This window comes from Schistocerca serialis, chromosome 2 (genome assembly GCF_023864345.2).
Source record: "Schistocerca serialis cubense isolate TAMUIC-IGC-003099 chromosome 2, iqSchSeri2.2, whole genome shotgun sequence".
NCBI classification, from domain to species: Eukaryota; Metazoa; Arthropoda; class Insecta; order Orthoptera; family Acrididae; genus Schistocerca; species Schistocerca serialis.
This window is the reverse complement of record NC_064639.1, coordinates 853,650,336-853,672,456: the sequence shown is the minus strand read 5'-3', so window position 1 is coordinate 853,672,456 and position 22,121 is coordinate 853,650,336. Positions and strand designations below refer to the sequence as shown.

Here is a 22,121-nt window from a genome sequence, read left to right as displayed (position 1 = left end):
GTGGCAGCTGTCATAATGGAGGTACTGTTGCTTGTTGGTGGGTTTGATGTGGACGGACGTGTGAAGCTGGCCATTGGACAAATGGAGGTCAACGTCAAGGAAAGTGGCATGGGATTTAGAGTAGGACCAGGTGAATCTGATGGAACCAAAGGAGTTGAGGTTGGAGAAGAAATTCTGGAGTTCTTCTTCACTGTGAGTCCAGATCATGAAGATGCCATCAATAAATCTGTACCAAACTTTGGGTTTCCAGGCCTGGGTAACCAAGAAGGCTTCCTCTAAGCAACCCATGAATAGGTTGGCATACGAGGGGGCCATCCTGGTACCCATGGCTGTTCCCTTTAATTGTTGGTATGTCTGGCCTTCAAAACCGAAGAAGTTGTGGGTCAGGATGAAGCTGGCTAAGGTAATGAGGAAAGAGGTTTTAGGTAGGGTGGCAGGTGATCGGCGTGAAAGGAAGTGCTCCATCGAGGCCCTGGACGTGCGGAATATTTGTGTATAAGGAAGTGGCATCAATGGTTACAAGGATGGTTTCCGGGGGTAACAGACTGGGTAAGGATTCCAGGCGTTCGAGAAAGTGGTTGGTGTCTTTGATGAAGGATGGGAGACTGCATGTAATGGGTTGAAGGTGTTGATCTACGTAGGCAGAGATACGTTCTGTGGGGGCTTGATAACCAGCTACAATGGGGCGGCCGGGATGATTGGGTTTGTGAATTTTAGGAAGAAGGTAGAAGGTAGGGTTGTGGGGTGTTGGTGGGGTCAGGAGGTTGATGGAGTCAGGTGAAAGGTTTTGTAGGGGGCCTAAGGTTCTGAGGATTCCTTGAAGCTCCACCTGGACATCAGGAATGGGATTACATTGGCAAACTTTGTATGTGGTGTTGTCTGAAAGCTGACGCAGTCCCTCAGCCACATACTCCCGACGATCAAGTACCACTGTCGTGGAACCCTTGTCCGCCGGAAGAATGACGATGGAACGGTCAGCCTTCAGATCACGGATAGCTTGGGCTTCAGCAGTGCTGATGTTGGGAGTAGGATTAAGGTTTTTTATGAAGGATTGAGAGGCAAGGCTGGAAGTCAGAAATTCCTGGAAGGTTTGGAGGGGGTGATTTTGAGGGAGAAGAGGTGGGTCCCGCTGTGACGGAGGACGGAACTGTTCCAGGCAGGGTTCAATTTGGATAGTGTCTTGGGGAGCTAGATCATTAGGAGTAGGATTAGGATCATTTTTCTTCGTGGCAAAGTGATATTTCCAGCAGAGAGTACGAGTGTAGGACAGTAAATCTTTGACGAGGGCTGTTTGGTTGAATCTGGGAGTGGGGCTGAAGGTGAGGCCTTTGGATAGGACAGAGGTTTCGGATTGGGAGAAATGTTTGGAGGGAAGGTTAACTACTGAATTAGGGTGTTGTGGTTCCAGATTGTGTTGATTGGAATTTTGAGGTTTTGGAGGGAGTGGAGCTGGAAGTGGGAGATTGAGTAGATGGGAGAGACTAGGTTTGTGTGCAATGAGAGGAGGTTGTGAAGGGTGAGTGAGTTGCCTTTCCGGAGGTGGGAAACCAGGAGATTGGATAGTTTTTTAAGGTGGAGGGTGGCATGCTGTTCTAATTTGCGGTTGGCCTGTAGGAGGATGCTCTGAACAGCTGGTGTGGATGTGGGAGAGGAAAGATTGAGGACTTTTATTAAGGATAGGAGTTGATGGGTGTGTTCATTGGCTGAGTTGATGTGTAGGTGAAGGATTAGGTGGGCGAGGGCAATGGATTGTTCAGTTTGGAACTGGTATAGGGACTGATGGAAGGAAGGGTTGCAGCCAGAGATGGGAACTTTAAGTGTGAGGCCTTTGGGGGTATTGCCAAATGTCAGACAAGCCTGAGAAAATAAAATATGGGAACATAATCTGGCTAGGGCAAAGGCATGTTTGCGGAGGGAATGTAAATAAAACTTAATGAGGTCGTTGTGGGGTTGTTGTGAGGGTGACATGGTATTAGAAGGTGGAAAGTGTAACATGCAGCTGAAATGAAGATGAAAATAAAAATATATGGGGAGAGATAAAGGTGAACTAGAAAGCAACTGGAGATCTGGTGTGAAAAAAGGTGAAAAAGTGTTGGTTAGAGCTGGGTTATGTTGATCCTGTGGTGAACTTGTGTAGGTAGACAATGATGTGCATAAAGGTTAGGTGGTTGTATTGCCGCCAAAAAAAAGGTTAAAGGGTGGAGAAATTCGGGAAAATTTCGAAAAAACTAAGTGTAAATGTATTAAAAGGAGTGGTTTTGTGGTGGCAGATTATGAAAATGAGGCTAACAATTGTCTGACAAAGAAATAATGACGTTAAAACCTGTGGGAAGCGGCTAAAAATGATCAGTGATGTGAGAAAAACGGTAATGGAAATAAAGCAAAAGTTATTAGAACTAGCCGAAATGGTTGTTTAATAGGTGAAAGGATCTGTTTGTGAACTAGAAACGGTGGATTTCATAGCAGCGGTAATGTTGAAAGCGGAAAAAAAAATTTTTTTGGTTATGGTTTGGAAGTGGGTTACGTATTACGTATTATTGAGTATATATCGGCGGGATAAAATTGTATAGTACATTACTGTAAAAGGGAGAAGGTGAATACAAAGTGAAACTACTGGCAAAAACAGAAAGAGAAAATAAGACGACAGAAAAGATTTCAAAATGCAACAGTGACAATAACAAACGTAATTGTTGGGTTCAAATTAACAGTGAAGAAGAACTCCAGAATTTCCTCTCCAACCTCAACTCCTTTGGTTCCATCAGATTCACCTGGTCCTACTCTAAATCCCATGCCACTTTCCTTGACGTTGACCTCCATCTGTCCAATGGCCAGCTTCACACGTCTGTCCACATCAAACCCACCAACAAGCAACAGTACCTCCATTATGACAGCTGCCACCCATTCCACATCAAACGGTCCCTTTCCTACAGCCTAGGTCTTCGTGGCAAACGAATCTGCTCCAGTCCAGAATCCCTGAACCATTACACCAACAACCTGAAAACAGCTTTCGCATCCCGCAACTACCCTCCCGACCTGGCACAGAAGCAAATAACCAGAGCCACTTCCTCATCCCTTCAAACCCAGAACCTCCCACAGAAGAATCCCAAAAGTGCCCCACTTGTGACAGGATACTTTCCGGGACTGGATCAGACTCTGAATGTGGCTCTCCAGCAGGGATATGACTTCCTCAAATCCTGCCCTGAAATGAGATCCATCCTTCATTAAATCCTCCCCACTCCACAAGAGTGTCTTTCCACTGTCCACCTAACCTTCGTAACCTCTTAGTTCATCCCTATGAAATCCCCAAACCACCTTCCCTACCCTCTGGCTCCTACCCTTGTAACTGCCCCTGGTGTAAAACCTGTCCCATGCACCCTCCCACCACCACCTACTCCAGTCCTGTAACCCGGAAGGTGTACACGATCAAAGGCAGAGCCACGTGTGAAAGCACCCACGCGATTTACCAACTGATCTGCCTACACTGTGAAGCTTTCTATGTGGGAATGACCAGCAGCAAACTGTCCATTTGCATGAATGGACACAGGCAGACATTGTTTGTTGGTAATGAGGATCACCCTGTGGCTAAACATGCCTTGGTGCGCGGCCAGCACATCTTGGCACAGTGTTACACCGTCCGGGTTATCTGGATACTTCCCACTAACACCAACCCGTCAGAACTCTGGAGATGGGAACTTGCCCTTCAGTATATACTCTCTTCTCGTTACCCACCAGGCCTCAACCTCCGCTAATTTCAAGTTGCTGCCACTCATACCTCACCTGTCTTTCAACAACATCTTTGCCTCTTTACTTCTGCCTCGACTGACATCTCTGCCCAAACTCTTTGCCTTTACAAATGTCTGCTTGTGTCTGTGTGTGTGCGGATGGATATGTGTGTGTGTGCGCGCGCGAGTGTATACCTGTCCTTTTTTCCCCGGTAAGTCTTTCCGCTCCCGGGATTGCAATGACTCCTTACCCTCTCCCTTAAAACCCACATCCTTTCGTCTTTCCCTCTCCTTCCCTCTTTCTTGATGAAGCAACCGTTTGTTGCGAAAGCTTGAATTTTGTGTATATGTTTGTGTTTGTTTGTGTGTCTATCGACCTGCCAGCGCTTTTGTTTGGTAAGTCTCATCATCTTTGTTTTTAGATATATTTTTACATTGGTTAATAGATTGATATAGGGGTCATATTTACTGATGAATAATGGGCTACTGAGGTCATGTGCAGATTTACTTTGAAGAATTCAGAAAGGTAAGTATCAACCTTTTTTTGAACAATCACATGACATTTGTCTCGGGTGGTGTTGGTCCAAGGGATACATGAGAAACTATGAGCTAGCCACTTCAACAGTTTATTGCTCTGCTTAAAATTTGACATTTTTTAAATCATAGGATGACATAGAATTTAATGCTATCATCTTAGAAACTCTTGCTGTATCTGAATAGTTTTGCAACAAAAGTTTTCACAGACGTATGGATATCACACACAAACATTTGTGGTGCTTGGAAAGGCGAAAATGTTGCCCCTGACTAAAAATTACTTGATTCTGAATGGAAGTCAGTATTTTATTTGATTACAAAATGCTGTAATGATTTACCAAGTGTGTTGCAAATGAGCAATTCAGTTGTTGTTCACATATTAGAATATCGGGTAAAAACATTATCACCTTTTAATTGGCTTTAGAACGAGATGGTGACATTCACATGAACAAGAAGGTTTATCCAGAATTAACTGTCTAAAAAACAAAATAAATCACATTAAACTGACTACAATTGTTATCACAAGAATAAATTACAGTGGCAAGACCCGTCATGGAGGTAGTACCGACAACTTCAGTAGATCACACGATGAGTGAAAACTTTATAATTTTATTGAATCATCATGCAATCTTTTAATTATGTATTTGTTGGAGTTGTTACATATGACCTGCAGCCTAGAAGATATTGCAGTCCAGGTTTCATAATTGCTCATCACAGAATTATGGAAGGGTTGGGGGAACAGTGATACTGGCGTGGCTGAGAACTAGCATGGGTGCAGCGTGGGGAGTAGGGAACGGGCAGCAAAGTATGGTGTGCTGCCAACCATGGGATCCTACACTGCTGCAGTCTGCCTGAATCCACCTGGATTGACTTAAAATTGGACAAATATAAAAGAATAGTATCATTTCTACAGGAGACAATAGAAGTCTAGATAGGGGATGCTCACTGTGAGGTACACAGGAATGAAAGAGGGTGTGTCATCTGCTGGTTCTGTGCAGCCAATGAGTGAAAGGTGGGCAGACAATACCTTTGGAAGTAAGAAACATTGTAACGTTCCCATGTCAGTATAGAAGCAAAATTCAATATGTATTTTGCAAAAAACAGCTTCATTCTCAGGTTCCACCATAACCACAATCTCAGATATTGCAACCTATTCCGGAGAAACAGCAAAATATTTGTGACAACAAAGACATACATTTCACAACTGTGTTATTTGGATTATGGTGACGATTACAAATAGTGATACCCCGATGACAGGCTTAGTAAGCAGAAAAAAGTAATGAAGATAAAAATTAATGTAAACTGTTTCTCTTTTTTTCATTTTGGGTTTGTAAAATGTAGACAATCAATATATGGCTTAGGTTCAAAACTGGTCTAATGCTAACGATTTAGGCACATGGCGGCAGAACACACACATAAAAGACGGTTGTAATTGGCAAGTATTCAGAGCCAGTGGCTACTTCTTCAGGCAGAAGGGTTCAAGGGGAAGGAGGAGGAGTGAAGGAAAAGGACTGGAGAGGTCTAAGAAAATGGGTAGATTTTGGGAAAGTCATCCAGAACCATAGGTCAGGGGAGACTTACCGCATGGGATGAGAAGGAAAGACTGATTGTTGGCGACTGCATCAGATGAGATTTGAGAACCTGAGAACTTAAAAGGTAAATGACAGGGTAATATGCAGAGAAAGATTACTGCTTAAACATTGTGCATGAGTTAATAAGAGTGCAAAGCTAAGTGCATTGTACGTAACAGAGGTGGGAGGGGGTCAATGAAAAATAGACGGGTAAGACAATGAAAGATGTAGAAAACTAAAACGAAATGAAGCGAAGAGTAGTTACTGTGAAGAAATGCTGAAATGAAAGAAATTAACGTAAATTAAGGCTAGGTGGGCGGCAAGAACCAAGAACATGTTGTAGTGCTAGTTCCCATCTGCAGAGTTCTGAGATACTGGTGTCTAGGGGAAGAATCCAGATGGCAAATGCGGTGAAACAAGTGCCAAGGTAATGATTGTAGAGCATGCTCTGGAACAGGATATTGCGAGTTGCCAGTATGCACCCTCTGCCTACACCCATACATCCTAATGGAGAATTTGGTGGTCGTCATGCTGATGTAGAAGGCCGAACAGTGTTTACAGAGCAGGTGCTATATGACGTGTTGTTCCATAGGTGGCTCTCCCTTTGATAGTGTATGTTTTGCCACTTACAGTGCTGCTACAGGTGGTGGTAGGAGGGTGCATAGGGCACGTCTTACAGTGGGGACGGTCATACGGATAGGAGCCATGGGGTAGGAAGATGGGTGCAGAAGGAGTATAGGATCTGATAAGAATATTGTGGAGATTGGAAGGTAACAAAAACTATTCAAGGTGTGGTGGGCGAAATTTCACACAGAATAGATCTTATTTCAGGGCATGGTTTAGGAAGTCATGGTCCTGTCGAAGTAGCTGATGAACATGTTCCAGACCAGGATAATACTGAGTCACCAGTGGTGTGCTCCGAAGGTGTTTTTTGGAGGGATCAGCAGTGCCAGGATGGGTGTGATGGCCCGAGAAATCTGTTTTTTTTAACTAGGCTGGTGGGGCAATTATTTTCAGTAAAGGCTGAGGTGAGAATGATGGTGTATTGCTGTAAAGAGTCTGCATCCGAACAAATATGCTTGCCTTGGATGTCAAAGCTGTGTGGGAGGGAACGTTTGACATGGAATGGATGACAACTGTCAAAATGTAAGTACTGTTGTTTGTTGGTAGGTTTAATGTGGATGGAAGTGTGTAGCTGGCCTTCGGTGAGGACAAGATCAACATCATGGAAAAGTGGCATGGGATTAGGAATAGGACCATGTGAAATTTAATTGGGAGAAGGTCTTCAGAGATTACAGAAATTTTATTAGGTCAGCCTCACAATGAGTCCATATAGTAAAGATGCCATCAATGTATCTAAACCAAACCAGGGGCTGAAGACCTATGGATCCCAGGAAAGTGCCCTCCAAGCGGACCCATGAAATGGCTGGCATAGGAAGGAGCCATCCTGGTTCCCATGGCCGTACCCCTGGTCTGTTTGTATATCTGCCCCTCAAAAGTGAAGTAGTAGTTGTAAGTATACAACTAATCAAATTATCTTGTCAATAACTGATTGTTTTCAGTGTTACAACATTTTAGGCATATACTTAATGTCAAGAAAACAGTCTGTAATTCTGATTAGTCAAAATATGTTACAAATAATTTTTTTTTCAAGGAGACTCTTTAAAAAAAATACGGTTCACAGAAGATACAACAGTACACACACACACGGATCAATAACAAAGTGACTGACAGCTACGTGTTAACAAGACTTTAGTCATAGCAACAAGCAATCAGAGAATGAGCTTGATCATTTTTTTCTGTTCTGTTCACCAATGCCATATTGTCCTGCCACCTCAGGTGCTAGTTACCTCAGTTGCAGATTACAATAGCGGTTGAAAGCTCAACTCTTGTGATTCATTTTCACAGAGAATTTTGTTTTTCTTTAAGCCACCTTTATTTGATGCAACAGAATGCTGGATGCAAGTAGAAAAGTGCTAAGGCTACACAAGGTTAACTCAGAACCATAACAGGTACCTGTGTATGTATTCTGTATGGAATGGTATGGTTGCTGCTGAAACTACTGTAGTCAGCTGTGATTCACTTTGTATGACTGATCCAAACATTTTGTTTAAAAAGTGGATTATACTACCTTCAGTTTCTCTCCACCAACTGCTGATGTAAGAAGACCACCTCGTTTTATATTAAGACTTGTATATGTTGGACTAGTTTTAATATCTCCAATGACAACCTGCACATCATCATCACTATCTTCATCTTCATCATCATCATCTACACCACCAATAATGCCATTTTCAGTTTCTTTACCATCTACAGCTATTGAAAATGAATATGGTATTATAAAAAGCAGAAAACAAAAGAGAAAGAACTCAAACTGATTTAAATAGAAATAAATTGGGTTTTCTACAAATGCCTAATACTAACAGAAATACAATAGTTTTGCTTTTGTTGCAATGATACAAACTTAAAATACATAAAATAAAAAGATAAGATGGTATTCATGCAACGTAAAAAAATTCACATATTTTTCTGTCGATTATTTCACAAAAGCTTTAAAAGAATTAACAAAGAAACAAGCAGGAGTTGCCCAAAGATGTGGAGTGAACGAATTAAAGAAGCTGTAAACACGTTTTTCTTACATATAGCATATAAAGAGAAAAAGGATCTACATCCAGAAAATAACAACAGGGGAAATAATAATAATAGCACCAACAATAATAAATAATATAATGAAATAAAAGGCAACCAGTTGCATAAAAGAAATTTAATTTCTTTACTGGTTTTGAGCACTTGGCGCCCTTCTTCAGAGGTTTACATCTATTGCATTATTTGCGAGTATCAACAATAAGGTGCACCTCTTATGCAATTGGGTGCTTATTATTTCATCATATCAGGGTGTATACGTGGATAAGGAAAAAAATTCCTGGGTTTTTCTGGGATTTCCAGATTAAAAACACATTTTTTTCCCCAGGTGAAAATACATTTTTTCCATGTGACACCAGAACTGTAAATCCTGTGAACGGTTAAGGTTTTATAAATCAGCGTAGAACATCCCTGGACTTCACCAAAAAAAAAAGTCTTTGATGTGCAGCAACATGTACGCTCTATCTTCTCACACTACAATACACTGCATATTTTCATATTACAAAATCATAAATTCAAATTTCACCAAACACAGCACGTTATTTTTTGAAGTGATGAAATTGAGATTGTGATGTGCTTTTGTAAGTCGATCATAGCTCGTGTCACATGAACTGACCTGCTGATGACAGCAGATATTCAGAACATAGGACACATTATGTAGTTAGCCAATACCAACATCACTGTTAAGTAGTCCGAACACATGAATAGAAAGAGTTAATGGTTTAAATTAGTGCACATAGTGCAGTTGCAAGAAAAGATAAGCTTCTGGTCTTTTATTGTGGGTATTACTGTTTAAGATACACCACACAAATGTGCCAGCAAAATTTTTAATTTCTGGGCTCGAAATTCTTCTAAAAGGCTGACCCTCAAAGTGTTAACGTTTTAACTGAGAGTCAAATGCTTTGTAATTTAAGAAATTCATTGCACTTTCTCACACACAGCAAAATTCATCTTGGATAAAAGGAAATTTACTTTGAAAGTAACACTTTTAAAACATGTTAAAATCGGTTCTTTTCAGCACTTAACAGTGTGTGCCAGAAAACAGGCATTATTGCACATGCGCAGTTATGGTGTTGGTTGGTTGGTTTAAAAGAGGGGGGAAGGGACCAAACTACAAGGTCATTGGTCCCTTGTTCCTAATAAAACAATGCCCCAAGTGTGAGAATAAAACAGATGAGACATATAACACAAAACGGAAAGAAAGGAAAAACCACAAGAATGAAGGAAAGGCAACAAACACTAAAAGGAACAAAAGAGGACATGAAAACAACAGAGAAGTGCTAGAAACAGAAGAGAGTAAAACAAGAAAGCAGATTACAGTGGCTGGCTGACCACCAGAATAAAAAGGAAAAGCCAGCAACTCTGCAACACATTAAAACCTCCACCCTAAAAGAACTAGAGTGGAGGACACACAGGGACAAAGGACATGTGCTAAAACGTAGATCAAATGATAAAAGCCACCCTCACGAATAAAACATAAAACTAAATCAGCCAATGAGGCATTGTCAGATAAAATGAGCAGCAACGAGTCCGGTAACCCAAGACTTCGTCGCTGGGCAGTCAAAGTGGGACAGTGCACCAGAATATGGGCCACTGTCAACCAGGTGCCGCACCGACACTGAGGCGCGTCTTCACGGCGCAATAGGTAACCATGGGTCGCCCAAGCGTGGCCAATGCAAAGCCAGCAGAGGACAACTGATTCCCTGTGAGAGGCCCGTATGGAAGACTTCCACACACTTGTAGTCTCCATAATGAGATGCAGTTTGTTATGCGTACTGTTATGCCATTCCGTCTAAGTCAGAACGCAGGTCAGGTTCAGAGATGCCCATCCCCAGAAGTGGTTTCCACATACCCTGTCAGCAAGTTCGTTGCTTGGGATGCCAACGTGTCCTGGGGTCCACATAAACACCACTGAATGATGGGACCGGTTCAGGGCGTAGATGGTTTCCTGGATGGACGCCACCAAAGGAAGGCGAGGGTAGCACTGGTCGATAGCTTGTAGACTGCTCAAGGAATCAGTACAGAGAAGAAACGGTTCCTCCGGGCATGAACAGATATACTGTAGTGCACAAGATATGGCCACCAGCTCTGCAGTGAATACACTGCAGCCATCAGGCAAGGAATGCTGTTCAATATGGCCTCTGTGGACAAAGGCGAAGCCAACATTACCATTAGTCATTGAGCCGTCTGTGTAAACCACTTCAGAGCCCTGGAACACTTCAAGAATCAAGAGGAAGTGACAGTGGAGAGCCGCAGGGTTAACAGAGTCCTTAGTGCCACGCAAAAGGTCCAGGCGAAGCTTCGGCCTACAGCTACACCACGGAGGAGTGCGTGAATGGAACTCTGGGAGAGGTGGTGAAGGGAAGGACTCCTGTTCAGACAGAAGCGATTGCACGTAAATCGCAATCGTTAGCCCGTACCTGGGCCATCTATGTGGGAGGTGAACCACCATGGTTGGAAAAAGAAGATGGCAATCAGGATGTTCAGGAGAGCTAAGAATGTGTGCAGCATAACTGGCAAGCAGTTGTGCACGTCTGATCTTCAATGGTGGGGCCCCAGCCTCCACCAATACGCTTGTCGCTGGACTCATCCTAAAAGCTCCTGTCACTAGTCGAATTCTGCAATGGTGCAATGGGTCAAGCAAACGTAATGCTGAGGGCGCTGCCGAACCATAAATCACACTCCCATAGTCAAGGCGGGATTGAACAAGGGCTCTGTAGAGCTGCAGCAGTGTGGAGCCATCTGCACCCCAGTTGGTGTAGCTCAGGCAGTGGAGGGCATTGAGGTGCTGCCAACACTTCCGTTTAAGCTGACGAAGATGGGGAGGCCTAGTCAAATGAGCATCAAAAACCAGATCTAAGAATCGATATGTCTCCACTACAGTGAGTGGACCACCATTAAGGTAAAGTGCTGGTTCCAGGTGAACGGTACATCAATGACAGAAATGCATGACACGCCTTCATGGCTGAAAACCGGAAACCACGGGCTAGAGCCCGTGACTGCACCTTGTGGATGGCTCGTTGTAGGTAATGCTCAGCAACACTAGTAATGCAGCAGCAGTATCAAATGCAGAAGTTGTCTGCATACAGAGAAGGTGAGACGGAGGGCCTGACAGCTGCTGATAGACTGTTAACGGCCACTAATAATAGAGTGATAATACAGAGTACTGCGGGACTCCTTTCTCCAGGATATGGATGGAACTATGGGAGTCACCAACTTGGACACGGAAAGTACGGAGTGACACGAAGTTTTGGATAAGAATTGGAAGCAGGCCCCGGAGGCCCCACTCATACAATGTGGCAAGGATATGATGTCGCCAAGTCGTGTCGTATGCTTTACGTAAGTCAAAAAACACGGCAATCAGGTGTGCCGTCTGGAAAAGGCTGTTCGGATGGCAGACTTGATGGTCACAAGATTATCAGTGGTAGAGCGACCCTGGTGGAAGCTGTCCTAACATGAAGCCAGTAGGCTACACCAACCACCGACACACCATACATACGTTCCAGCAGCTTACAAAGAACGTTGGTGAGGCTGATTGGCCAATAACTATCCACATAATGTGAGTTTTTACTGGGTTTGAGCATCAGAATGATTGGTGCTCTACTGCCATTGCGATGGAAAGATGCCATCGCACCAGATCCGGTTGAAGATGACAAGGATATATCGCTTGTAGTCAGTTGAGAGATGTTTAATCACCTGGCTGTCGATCTGATCAGGCCCAGGAGCTGTGTCGGGGCAATGTGCAAGGGCACTGAGGAGCTTCCACTCTGTAAATGGGGTGTTATAAGATTCAATGTAGCGCGTAGTGAATGAGAGGACTTTCCCTTCCAGCCAACGTTTGAGAGTGCGAAAGGCTGGGGTAATTCTCCGACGCAGAGAGTCGAGCAAAGTGCTCGGCAATCACATTTGCATCGGTAGATAACACGCCATTTATGGTAACGCCGGAAACACCTATTGCGATCTGATACCCGAAAAGTTGTTTGATCTTTGCCCAGACTTGGGAAGGTGACGTATGGCACCCAATGGTCGAGACGTATCTCTCCCAACACTGCTTCCATCCTTTGATAAGTTGGCGAACACGGGTGTGGAGCCGTTTAAAGGCTGTGAGGTGCTACAGGGAAGGGTGCTGCTTATACTGCTGTAGACCTTGCTGACTCTCCTTAATTGCTTCACCAACTTCTGGTGACCACCAAGGGACTGCCTTAAGCTGGGGGGGGGGGGGGGGGGCACCCTAAAGAGCGAGGGATCGCATTTTCTGCCGCAGAAACAATTGTTGTAGTCACCTGATCAACCATCACATCGATGTTACCGTGTGGGAGAGATTCAACGGTGACAGCAGAGGTGAAAGTTTCCCAGTCCGCTTTGTTCAAAGCCCATCTGGGGAGGCGTCCGTGGGCCTGACGCCGGGGCAGTGACAGGAAGATAGGGAAGTGGTCACTACCACACAGGTCATCATGTGCTCTCCAGTGGATACATGGGAGAAGTCCTGGGCTGCAGATTGATAAATCAATGGCCAAGTAACTAACATGAGCCATACTGAAATATGTGGCGGCCCCAGTATTTAAGAGGCAGAGGTCGAAATGAGACAGTAAAGTTTCGACATCTCTGCCTCGGCCAGTAAGCATGGTGCCACCCCACAAGGGGAAATGGGTGTTAAAATCTCCCAAAAGTAGGAAAGGTTTAGGGAGTTGATCAATCAGTGCAGCTAATACATTCAGGTGTACTGCACCATCTGGAGAATGATATACACTGAGACAGTTATTTCCTGTGTCATCCTTATTCTGACAGCCACAGCTTCAAGAGGGTTCTGAAGGGGCACAGTGTCACTACAGACTGAGTTTAGGACATAAACGCAAACTCCACCTGACACTCGATTATAGTCACTACGGTTCCTGTAATATCCCTTATAGCTGCAGAGGGCAGGGGTCTGCATTGCCGGGAACCAGGTTTTTCTGGAGGGCAATGCAAAAAGCAGGTGTTAAGCTTAACAGTTGCCATAGCTTCGTCAGGTGGTGAAAAAACCGCTGCAATTCCACTGGAGGATGATGCCATTGTGAGACTGGGAAGGCATGGAACATTCAATGAGGTAGTTTAAACCTCAGAGTCACCTGCTGCCACTGACTTATTGCCTGAGCAGTCTATATCCAGTGTCTGAGGGTCTGGCGAGATCAAGGACCTCAGCGGATGCCAGAATCTCCACCCCATCCTCAAGACGCAGAGCTCGTAGGTAGCAGTGGTGTGGGTGCCACCACAATTTCCCTGGTCTTAGGGGTCTTCTTTTTGGATTTCTCACGCTACTCCTTGGGTTTCCCTGGCTGGGAGAACTTCATTGGCTCAGTCTCCGGGACTGAGGTTGAGCGTGAAGCCATACGACCAGCTGCTTTTGAACTCTTCAACCACTGGTGGGTGTCATCTTTCCCACTAGCAGAAACCTGGGAAGGGAGAGACCCAAGGGATACCTTCCTAGTGAGAGAAGCTGAAGAAGACTTCCGCTTCTCCAACTTAGAAGTGGGGACGGACGTCTCCAGTGATTTGGAGGGTGGGGGGTGTTGCTTCCGAAGTAGGTGGTGCAGGAGGAACAGATAGGGAAATGCCCTCCCACCGTCAAGGAAGCAGGTGGAGTGTTCTGGCTCTGAGAGGTGACGGGTTAACAGAGCTGATGGTGCCAGAACTGTTGTAGCGGCGGCGTACGACGATGTCATACGTACATGATGCAGGTGTTCAAATTTTCTCTTAGCCTCAGTTTAAGTCAGTCAGTCCAGGTTCTTGTGCTCCATGATTTTCCTTTCTTTCTGGAGAATCCTGAAGTCTGGCGAGAAAGGCATTGGTGCTCTCCGCAGTTGACACAGATGGGGAGGGAGGGGGGGGGGGGGGCGAGACATGGAGTATTGGGATGTGATGGGCATCCGAAATCTCGACATATGATGCTGTAAGTGCAGCAGGAATATATTTGGCTGAACTTCCAGAACTTAAAGCACCACATCGGGGGAGGGATATAGGGCTTTACATCACAGTGGTAGACGAACAACTTGACCTTCTCCGGCAATGTATCACCCTTGAAGGCCAAGATGAAGGTTCTGGTGGCAACCTGATTAACCCTCGGACACCGGTGCACATGCTGGACAAAATGTACACCTCGCTGCTCTAAACTGGCGTGCAGCTCATCATCAGACTACAAAAGAAGGTCCCTGTGAAATGTGATACCCTAGACCATATTTAAGCTCTTATGGGGCGTTATGGTTACAGAAATACTCCCCAGCTTGTCATAAGCGAGTAATGTCCGTGACTGGGCAGAGGATGCTGTTTTGATCAAGACTGACCCAGATCTCATTTTGGTCAATCCCTCCACTTCCCCAAATTTGTCCTCTAAATGCTCAACAAAAAACTGAGGCTTCATCGTCATGAAAGATTCCCCATCAGCTCTTGAACAGACAAGTTTATAGTAATATGCCTTTTACTTTGTATACCCGCTCATGTATAAAAGTTTCTAATGATGAGAAAATACAAGTATGGATGAAAGGACTTGGTGTACTTGCTGAGAATGTAACTGTAACTGGTCATATTACTTTGTATTACAATTATTAAGAATAACAGATTGTGCAGTCCCATTTCCTCCCAGTTTATTTTCAAGACTAATTATGTGTTTATAAACTGGCATGCAGTGGCGACGATGACGATACACCCATCGACGAGGCATAGTGCTTCAATGCTCTTGCAGATAGAGCTCACAGCTCTTGAACATACAAGGTACAGGGGCGAATAAGATCCGCTGCCATCCTTAGGCTGACATTCCTCCCATCGTGTGGCCAGGGAGGGGAACAATTTGGGGTCATATTTCTGTGCACTGAAATGAGCTCGTGGACACTTAGAGACTGCTGGTGTTTCACCACCAGCACGAGATGGTGGACTACGCTTCACTGCGTGTCATCTGCCCTGATGCCATCCACTCCAACCAGGGGCCCTCCACATGGGCACCACCTAGCCGCAGCAAAGGCCACTTGACAGGATGGCTATTGCCGGGAGCCCCTTGGCATACGTCGAGAGTTAACGGCGCAGGCATCAGCAGAACGATCCCTGTGTGGTCAGGGGGCTACATCCAACAGGGTACATGGTGGCCCCACCACAACATACTGGCTGCCGTGCTGTATATCAGGTGCAAAGAAGTCCATGGTCATCGTCGACGCAGAAAGTGACACTGCACAGTGCATTGTGGAAAATGCACCGAGAGAGGTGTCCTCGCCCAAGAGATGGAGAACGAGCGGGACTGAGATGCGACGACGAGAAAGTGGGCTAAAGATCTCAATGCGCAACGGACACGATGCACCATGTAAGGTGCCCTTCCCCAATTGGCTAACTCTTTGGGAAAATTTTGAAGAATGGAGGTCAAACCATACAGGAGACCATCACATAAAGGCCAAAATGTGTGAAACTCCTTTTAGTCGCCTATTATGACAGGCAGGAATACCTTGGGCCCATTCTTACCCCTGGACCCGCAGGGTGAGTTACGGTGTTGTAGGAAGCCCCTATGTTTGTACATGTACAGCCTTAATAAATCTTACATAAAGTCATAAAAGAAACAGGACATCGGAGGACACTCCATGAGCATTGGGATTTTGTAAACCATACAAAAATGCATAATTCGACTTAAAGTGCACATTTGTATGTCCAGATTCACAATGGAACAGGCCCCAACCTAATATTAAACTTTTTGTTGTGGTTTTCAGGATGCAAATTTTCTTGGAGTACCAATACTGTGTATGACTTATCAGTAAATACAACAGCTGTACCATAATTTCTGTCGCCCTGAACTCCAATTGAACAGGTACGATAACAAATAATGTCTCTATCATAATAGGACTCCAAGCCTAACTGAGGCTTATCACTGCCCCTTACAATAGCAATAGTCAACCAACTATTACCAGTTACAACCTCTGTAGTTGTACAAGAGAAATTAATCTTAGATCCTACAAAAGTTATAGGTCCATTTAGTAGCTCTTCTTGTGCTACATTATTAGGAGTAAGACTAAATGTATCCACAGTCTTGTACACAGGCATTCTTGATCTTCTAGAATATCTTCTCCTCCTGTACGGCATGGCTGTGTGCTTCGTGCGGCTGCCTCGAGTCAAATGAGTGTGCAGCTGCCTGTACTGCGGAAGTTCACAGTGATAAGCTGGGCGTGGCAGGAAGTAGCGCGCTGATAATCCAACATGGCGCCCACATCCGGTATTTTTCTCAGCGGATCGCACTTAGTTTTAACTATAGCACGATCCGCCCAGCTCTTTATTATACAGAAGATGAAAACGTGCACTTGAAATTAAGCAAACAGTTGAAACAAGACAACAGTGTGGAGTGAAACACACTGTTTCAGATGAACTGATTGCCTTTGCGAAAAATTTCTTTTACAGACCGACAAAAGTAGCTTCATTGTTCTGCAACATGATTAATGCTAGACTGCCGAAAATGTGCCAGTAAAATCAATACACTGAAACTAATAACATATTTTAGCCTTCCATAACTACTTGAATGTATTTTAATTCACTTGATATCTGCTCATCACAGAAATCCGTTTTGCTTCCATTTGACGTGAGAACTGTTAACAAAGAGAAAACAGCAAAACCACTGGATATAAACACGGGTCACGTCAAGACTACCCCCTCCCCACCACAACTTAGACTGCTCTGCATATGCACTGTCATTCTGACAGTGTATTGATTCTGTAAATATTAGAAGTCCAGTTAACTGTAATGTATTCACCTATTTTGACAATCTCCTGACACATGATCAGGGTAGTCAGTGTTCCATTCAAAAGTTATGTTTTTTATGTTATACTTTCTGACATATTCCACACACACGAGAATCATCTCATTTTTGGGTCTATGGAACAAAAACTGAATTTAATCTTATCTAATCTAAACTAAACTGACAGCTTGGGCACGCCAGAAAAAATTCTCCAGGTAGCATCTGGCTGCTTGTTGCTACTGCTGAAACACGTAAAAGCCAGAAGCGGGAGAAGGTGCTGCTCATATGTGACTCAACTGCGCATGTGTATGAGAGAACTGGCAACTGCTCAAATGAACCTAATGTAAACAATTGTGACATCACACTCACTTGAAGCAGTTTGTCGCTATTAAGTATTGCATAGTCTCCATCCTAAAGCCATTGACAAATTTTGCTGTTGGCAGACACTTATATATGCACTGTTTTTTTGTTGTTGTAAACTGCACATTTTCTTTGCAACTTAAGTTCTATTTATTTTTTTCTCTTGTTTACATTTTATTCCTGCAGTATACAGTACAATTCTTTGTTAGAGTATCAGTTCTTCCAGTCAAAATCACAAAAATTTAACTGAAAATGGAAACAATGAAAAATTCTCGGAATTCTAAAAAATTCTGAGTTTATCCCCAGTTTTCTCCCAGATTACGAAATTCCCGAATTTTTCCATAATTTCCCAGTTGTCCCGGGGATTATACACCCTGCATTTGCCGATGATGTATAAAATACTACTACTACTACTACTACTACTACTACTAATAATAATAATAATAATAATAATAATAAATAATAATCTGAATCTCATCAGAAAATGGTAGTCATGGTAAACAGAACTCCACTATAAAATTCTGAAACAAATCAAAAAGAATGAGAAGGATACAGTAAAAATGAACACACAGCGTGCAGAGCACTACATATCTACTGTTCCTGCAGAGAATAGAAAATCACTAGAGAAGAAAAATTAATTGAGATGTAATTCTTTTTAACTTGGTGTGTTTGTTAACTGCAAGAAAAATAAATATAAGACTTGCAATAATTTCTGAAATTCTCATAGATGGAGAGCAGAATGGATTTAGAAAAGGAAGACCAACTATAGACAATGGACTTTTTTTCTGCAAGTGATAGTGAAAAGATTAGAATTCTACTTGTAAACACACACAGCATTTGTAGACATTGAAAAAGCTCCAAGTGTTAACAACAAATAATGGCTACTCCAGCACATTTATACAAACCACAGGAACCTTGTACAGGAAATAAAAGATTATAATAAATAAAAGTAATACAAAGACTGAAGAAACTTTAAAAATAAGGAAAAATGACAAGCATGTCCTACACTACTTACCCTTCCTAGTATCTATGTTAAAGCCATTCTACCAAATTGGGGGACACACACAAAAAATGAAATAAAATATTAAAAGGTAGTAGTTTCAATATTTTACTTTTTGCAGAGGATGCCTTAATATTATAGTTATGACTTTTTCGGGTGAGAACTGAGTCTGAAACAAATTTACTGAGAGAACATAATTTGGGAACAATATCATCCTTCAGCTATTGTGAATGTCAAATTGGATGACGCAGTAACAAAGATCTAAGTGTAGCAGAAGTCTGATTTGGTACTATTGTGGCACCTTTCGTGTGGTGTACGGGTTGCTAGCCCACAGACCCACAACCCCTCCACAATTGTGGTACACAGGTGGCGTAGCCTGAAAGTGGTTACATCAGCAGACAACAGAACTTCCAATCATGCACACTGACTAGGCCAGCAGGTGGCAGCACAAGTGCCACTAGATGTCAATGCCCCTGTGGACCTGTTTGCTTTTGCAGGCCACATGATAACAAATGACTCCTATAGTATCTCTAAACAGTCGGATATTTAGTGCCACACAATGCAACTCCATGGCAGTCTTCCATCAAGCTCTCGGCCAGCCACCAACTGTATTTGCAGTTGTTCAGTTACAGTATTGCTCAGAACCTTTGCTATATATGAAGCCATGGTGAAACAGCCACCGTCAACCAAGGGAGCAGCCATTGTCTGCCTTCCCATCACCAGGACTTGGTCTCTGCATCAGAGATGACACTTCATTTGGCAATGAGGATTTTTCAGGCCCTGTGCCTCAATCACTTCTGCTGCCGAGTTTTGTCCCATATCAAGTGGTGAACTTAATCTTTCACACATATTCTCTGCCCGTGGTAGACAAGGCCTGTGCACATCTGACTTTTATGTTGCATAGACTTTGATAATGACTTCCTGCACCAATGTCTCCCATTCTGAGTTGTTCATCTTCAATGTGGAATAGATGCCTGAAGTCATATCTTTGTTCTCCAACATACAGAAGATGCAGCAGAGACACCTTATAAACAAGCTCACCAGCACCTCCAAGACACCAGGTGGACCCAGCCACCATCACAGACACTTATTCAGCTTCTACCAACTTCACACACATTCACCACAGCTTCTTGCTTCTGGTGCAGCACCCAAACCCTCATCCAGTGTCATCCCAGCTCTGGATGATCTCACCCCCATCCCGACAAAAAATGGTTCAAATGGCTCTGAGCACTATGGGACTCAACTTCTGAGGTCACCAGTCCCCTAGAACTTAGAACTACTTAAACCTAATGAACCTAAGGACTTCACACACATCCATGCCCGAAGCAGGATTCGAACCTGCGACCGTAGCGGTCGCGTGGTTCCAGACTGTAGCACCTAGAACCGCTCGGCCACCCTGGCCGGCCCATCCTGACACTCCTCCATGGTTATCCGCTGTCAGACAGCACTGCAGCAGTTTCCTTCTTTCCTGGCACCTAAGCCTGTGTCCACATCCACCATCACATGTAGTCCTTCCAATGTCTCTTACCAGCACACCTCTGTAGCTGAGACTCTTCCCTCATGTCTGGCACATTCCATGCCTCATCCATGCCCGAAATGTCTGATCCAGTCTTCTGTTTCTAATCTGAGCACGTTTCTTGACTTTGTTCCAGGCACCATAACTGCACTTGATTTGTTATTTTTACAGTGTTTCTGCAGTCAACTATGCTTCCACACACACCTCTTCCTGCCAGCACAATCTTCTGCCATCCAGATAAAATTTTTTACAGATTTTACATCCCATGTGCTACTGCACCCAACTCTACCCTCCCAGTACCATCATTTCCATTTCCAGTGCTTCCACACTCATTTATGCCTTCTGGGCCCACCAGGTTAACATTTCATGTACTCTTGTACTCATTTCTGCCTTCTAAGCTCACCCTCACTTCCTGCCTATAGGTGCAATTCGTTCATATGCTTTTCAGAGCGCTTTTGCACCACTTTCAGCTATCCTGTTCCATGTGTCAATTCCTATGTTTGCTCTCTTTACAGACTTGATCAGACAGTTCGCTCCTCAGCTGCTGCCAGTCTTGCCAACCGTTTCTCGTCTGACCAAGCTAGCCTCACGGTGGGGCCTGGATCCCAGTCTACGGACACGGCCACTGGATGTTTCAGATGCCTCAGTTCCTCTACACTGCCGACATTGGATGCCAGCGCGATCATCCTGCTCTTCGGCCTGGCCATGAGAGATGTGAAACTGCATGCCAAATCCATACACCTCATACCAGATCAACCTGGTCTACTGCCTTACTGTAGTGCATCCTTGGCATCTTCCATAAAATACGATGTGCAGAAATGAAATGTTTGATAACATGTTATTCAATAATAGACCACATATAAAATTAACAGTGAAAATAGACTAGGCAAAACCAGTCATCAAGAAAACACAGCAGCCAGCAGGATACAACCCTTCAAATGTGGTTGGTATGTTTCACAGCACCAGCCATGCCCACAACATAATATGAGATATGTCACAACAGTAAAATGCGTAGAAATTACTACGCTCAGCATAGAACAGTACCACTGACCAATGTATTGAAGGAGATACAGAAAACATTTGTTTTAATACCTTGTGAAAATTGTAGCACACCTCCAAAGGCAACCGCTTATAAGACATTATTCTTGTCAAGGAAAAAGCTACAAACCAATGCAACAATAATCTCCTACAGAAATATATGTTAAACGAATTAAACCTACTTTACACATAAATTTATGTAAATTAAATTTATATCTAGCATATTCTATAAATTACTTCAAATCTAACCTCCTTCAGCATCCACCTCCCCTTGTTCTCTTGAAATCTGTGCACCCTCACCCTCAGCTATATTCAGTTCCGAATCCTCTTCACCATCTTTAATCTCTGGTGGTGCTATGGTGGGAGGTTCTGGTGCCGGCAAAGGCTGAACAAATGAATACAGATTTATTGAAAATGTAAGACCTGAGATACAACAAAAGCAATCTGAACACTGATTGGTAGGACAGTAACAACTCATAATATGAGCACAGTATAAAGAGAAAACCTGTCAACATGCACAACACAAATTGTTTCTTCATTCATGGAACAACTAATCACGAGAAAAAGACAGATACAGTACTTACAAATATGTAACAAAGAAGGCAAAAAATTACAACTACCGCCTTTTCTTATTCTTGTTGTTATGGTCTTCAGTCCAGAGACTAGTTTGATGCAGCTCTCCATGCTACCCTAACTTGTGCAAGCTTCTTAATCTCTGAGTAACTACTGCAACCAACATCCTTCTGAAACTGCTTAGTGTATTCATCCCTTGGTCTCCCCCTACGATTTTTACCCTCCACGCTTCCCTCTAATACTAAATTGGTGATTTCTTGATGCCTCAGAACATGTCCTACCAACCGATCCCTTCTTCTAGTCAAGTTGTGCCACAAATTCCTCTTCTCCCCAATTCTCTTCAATACCTCCTCATTAGTTACGTGATCTACCCATCTAATCTTCAGCACTCTTCTGTAGTACCGCATTTTGAAAGCTTCTATTC

At 43.6% G+C, this 22,121-nt stretch overlaps 1 protein-coding gene across 4 annotated transcripts in view; it reads right to left on the bottom strand.

The window, feature by feature from the left end:
- LOC126458150 (pre-mRNA 3'-end-processing factor FIP1) overlaps positions 1-22,121 on the bottom strand; it is a 90,952-nt gene that overhangs the window by 55,794 nt on the left and 13,037 nt on the right. For 3 of the 4 annotated variants that reach the window (XM_050095007.1, XM_050095008.1, XM_050095009.1), the window contains exons 2-3: positions 21,374-21,509; positions 7,959-8,143 (exon numbers count right to left, since the gene is read on the bottom strand). In XM_050095007.1, the coding sequence (XP_049950964.1) occupies positions 7,959-8,143; positions 21,374-21,509 (321 nt within the window). The remainder of the gene's footprint in view (positions 1-7,958; positions 8,144-21,373; positions 21,510-22,121) is intronic. The other variant, XM_050095010.1, reaches the window with a different exon arrangement.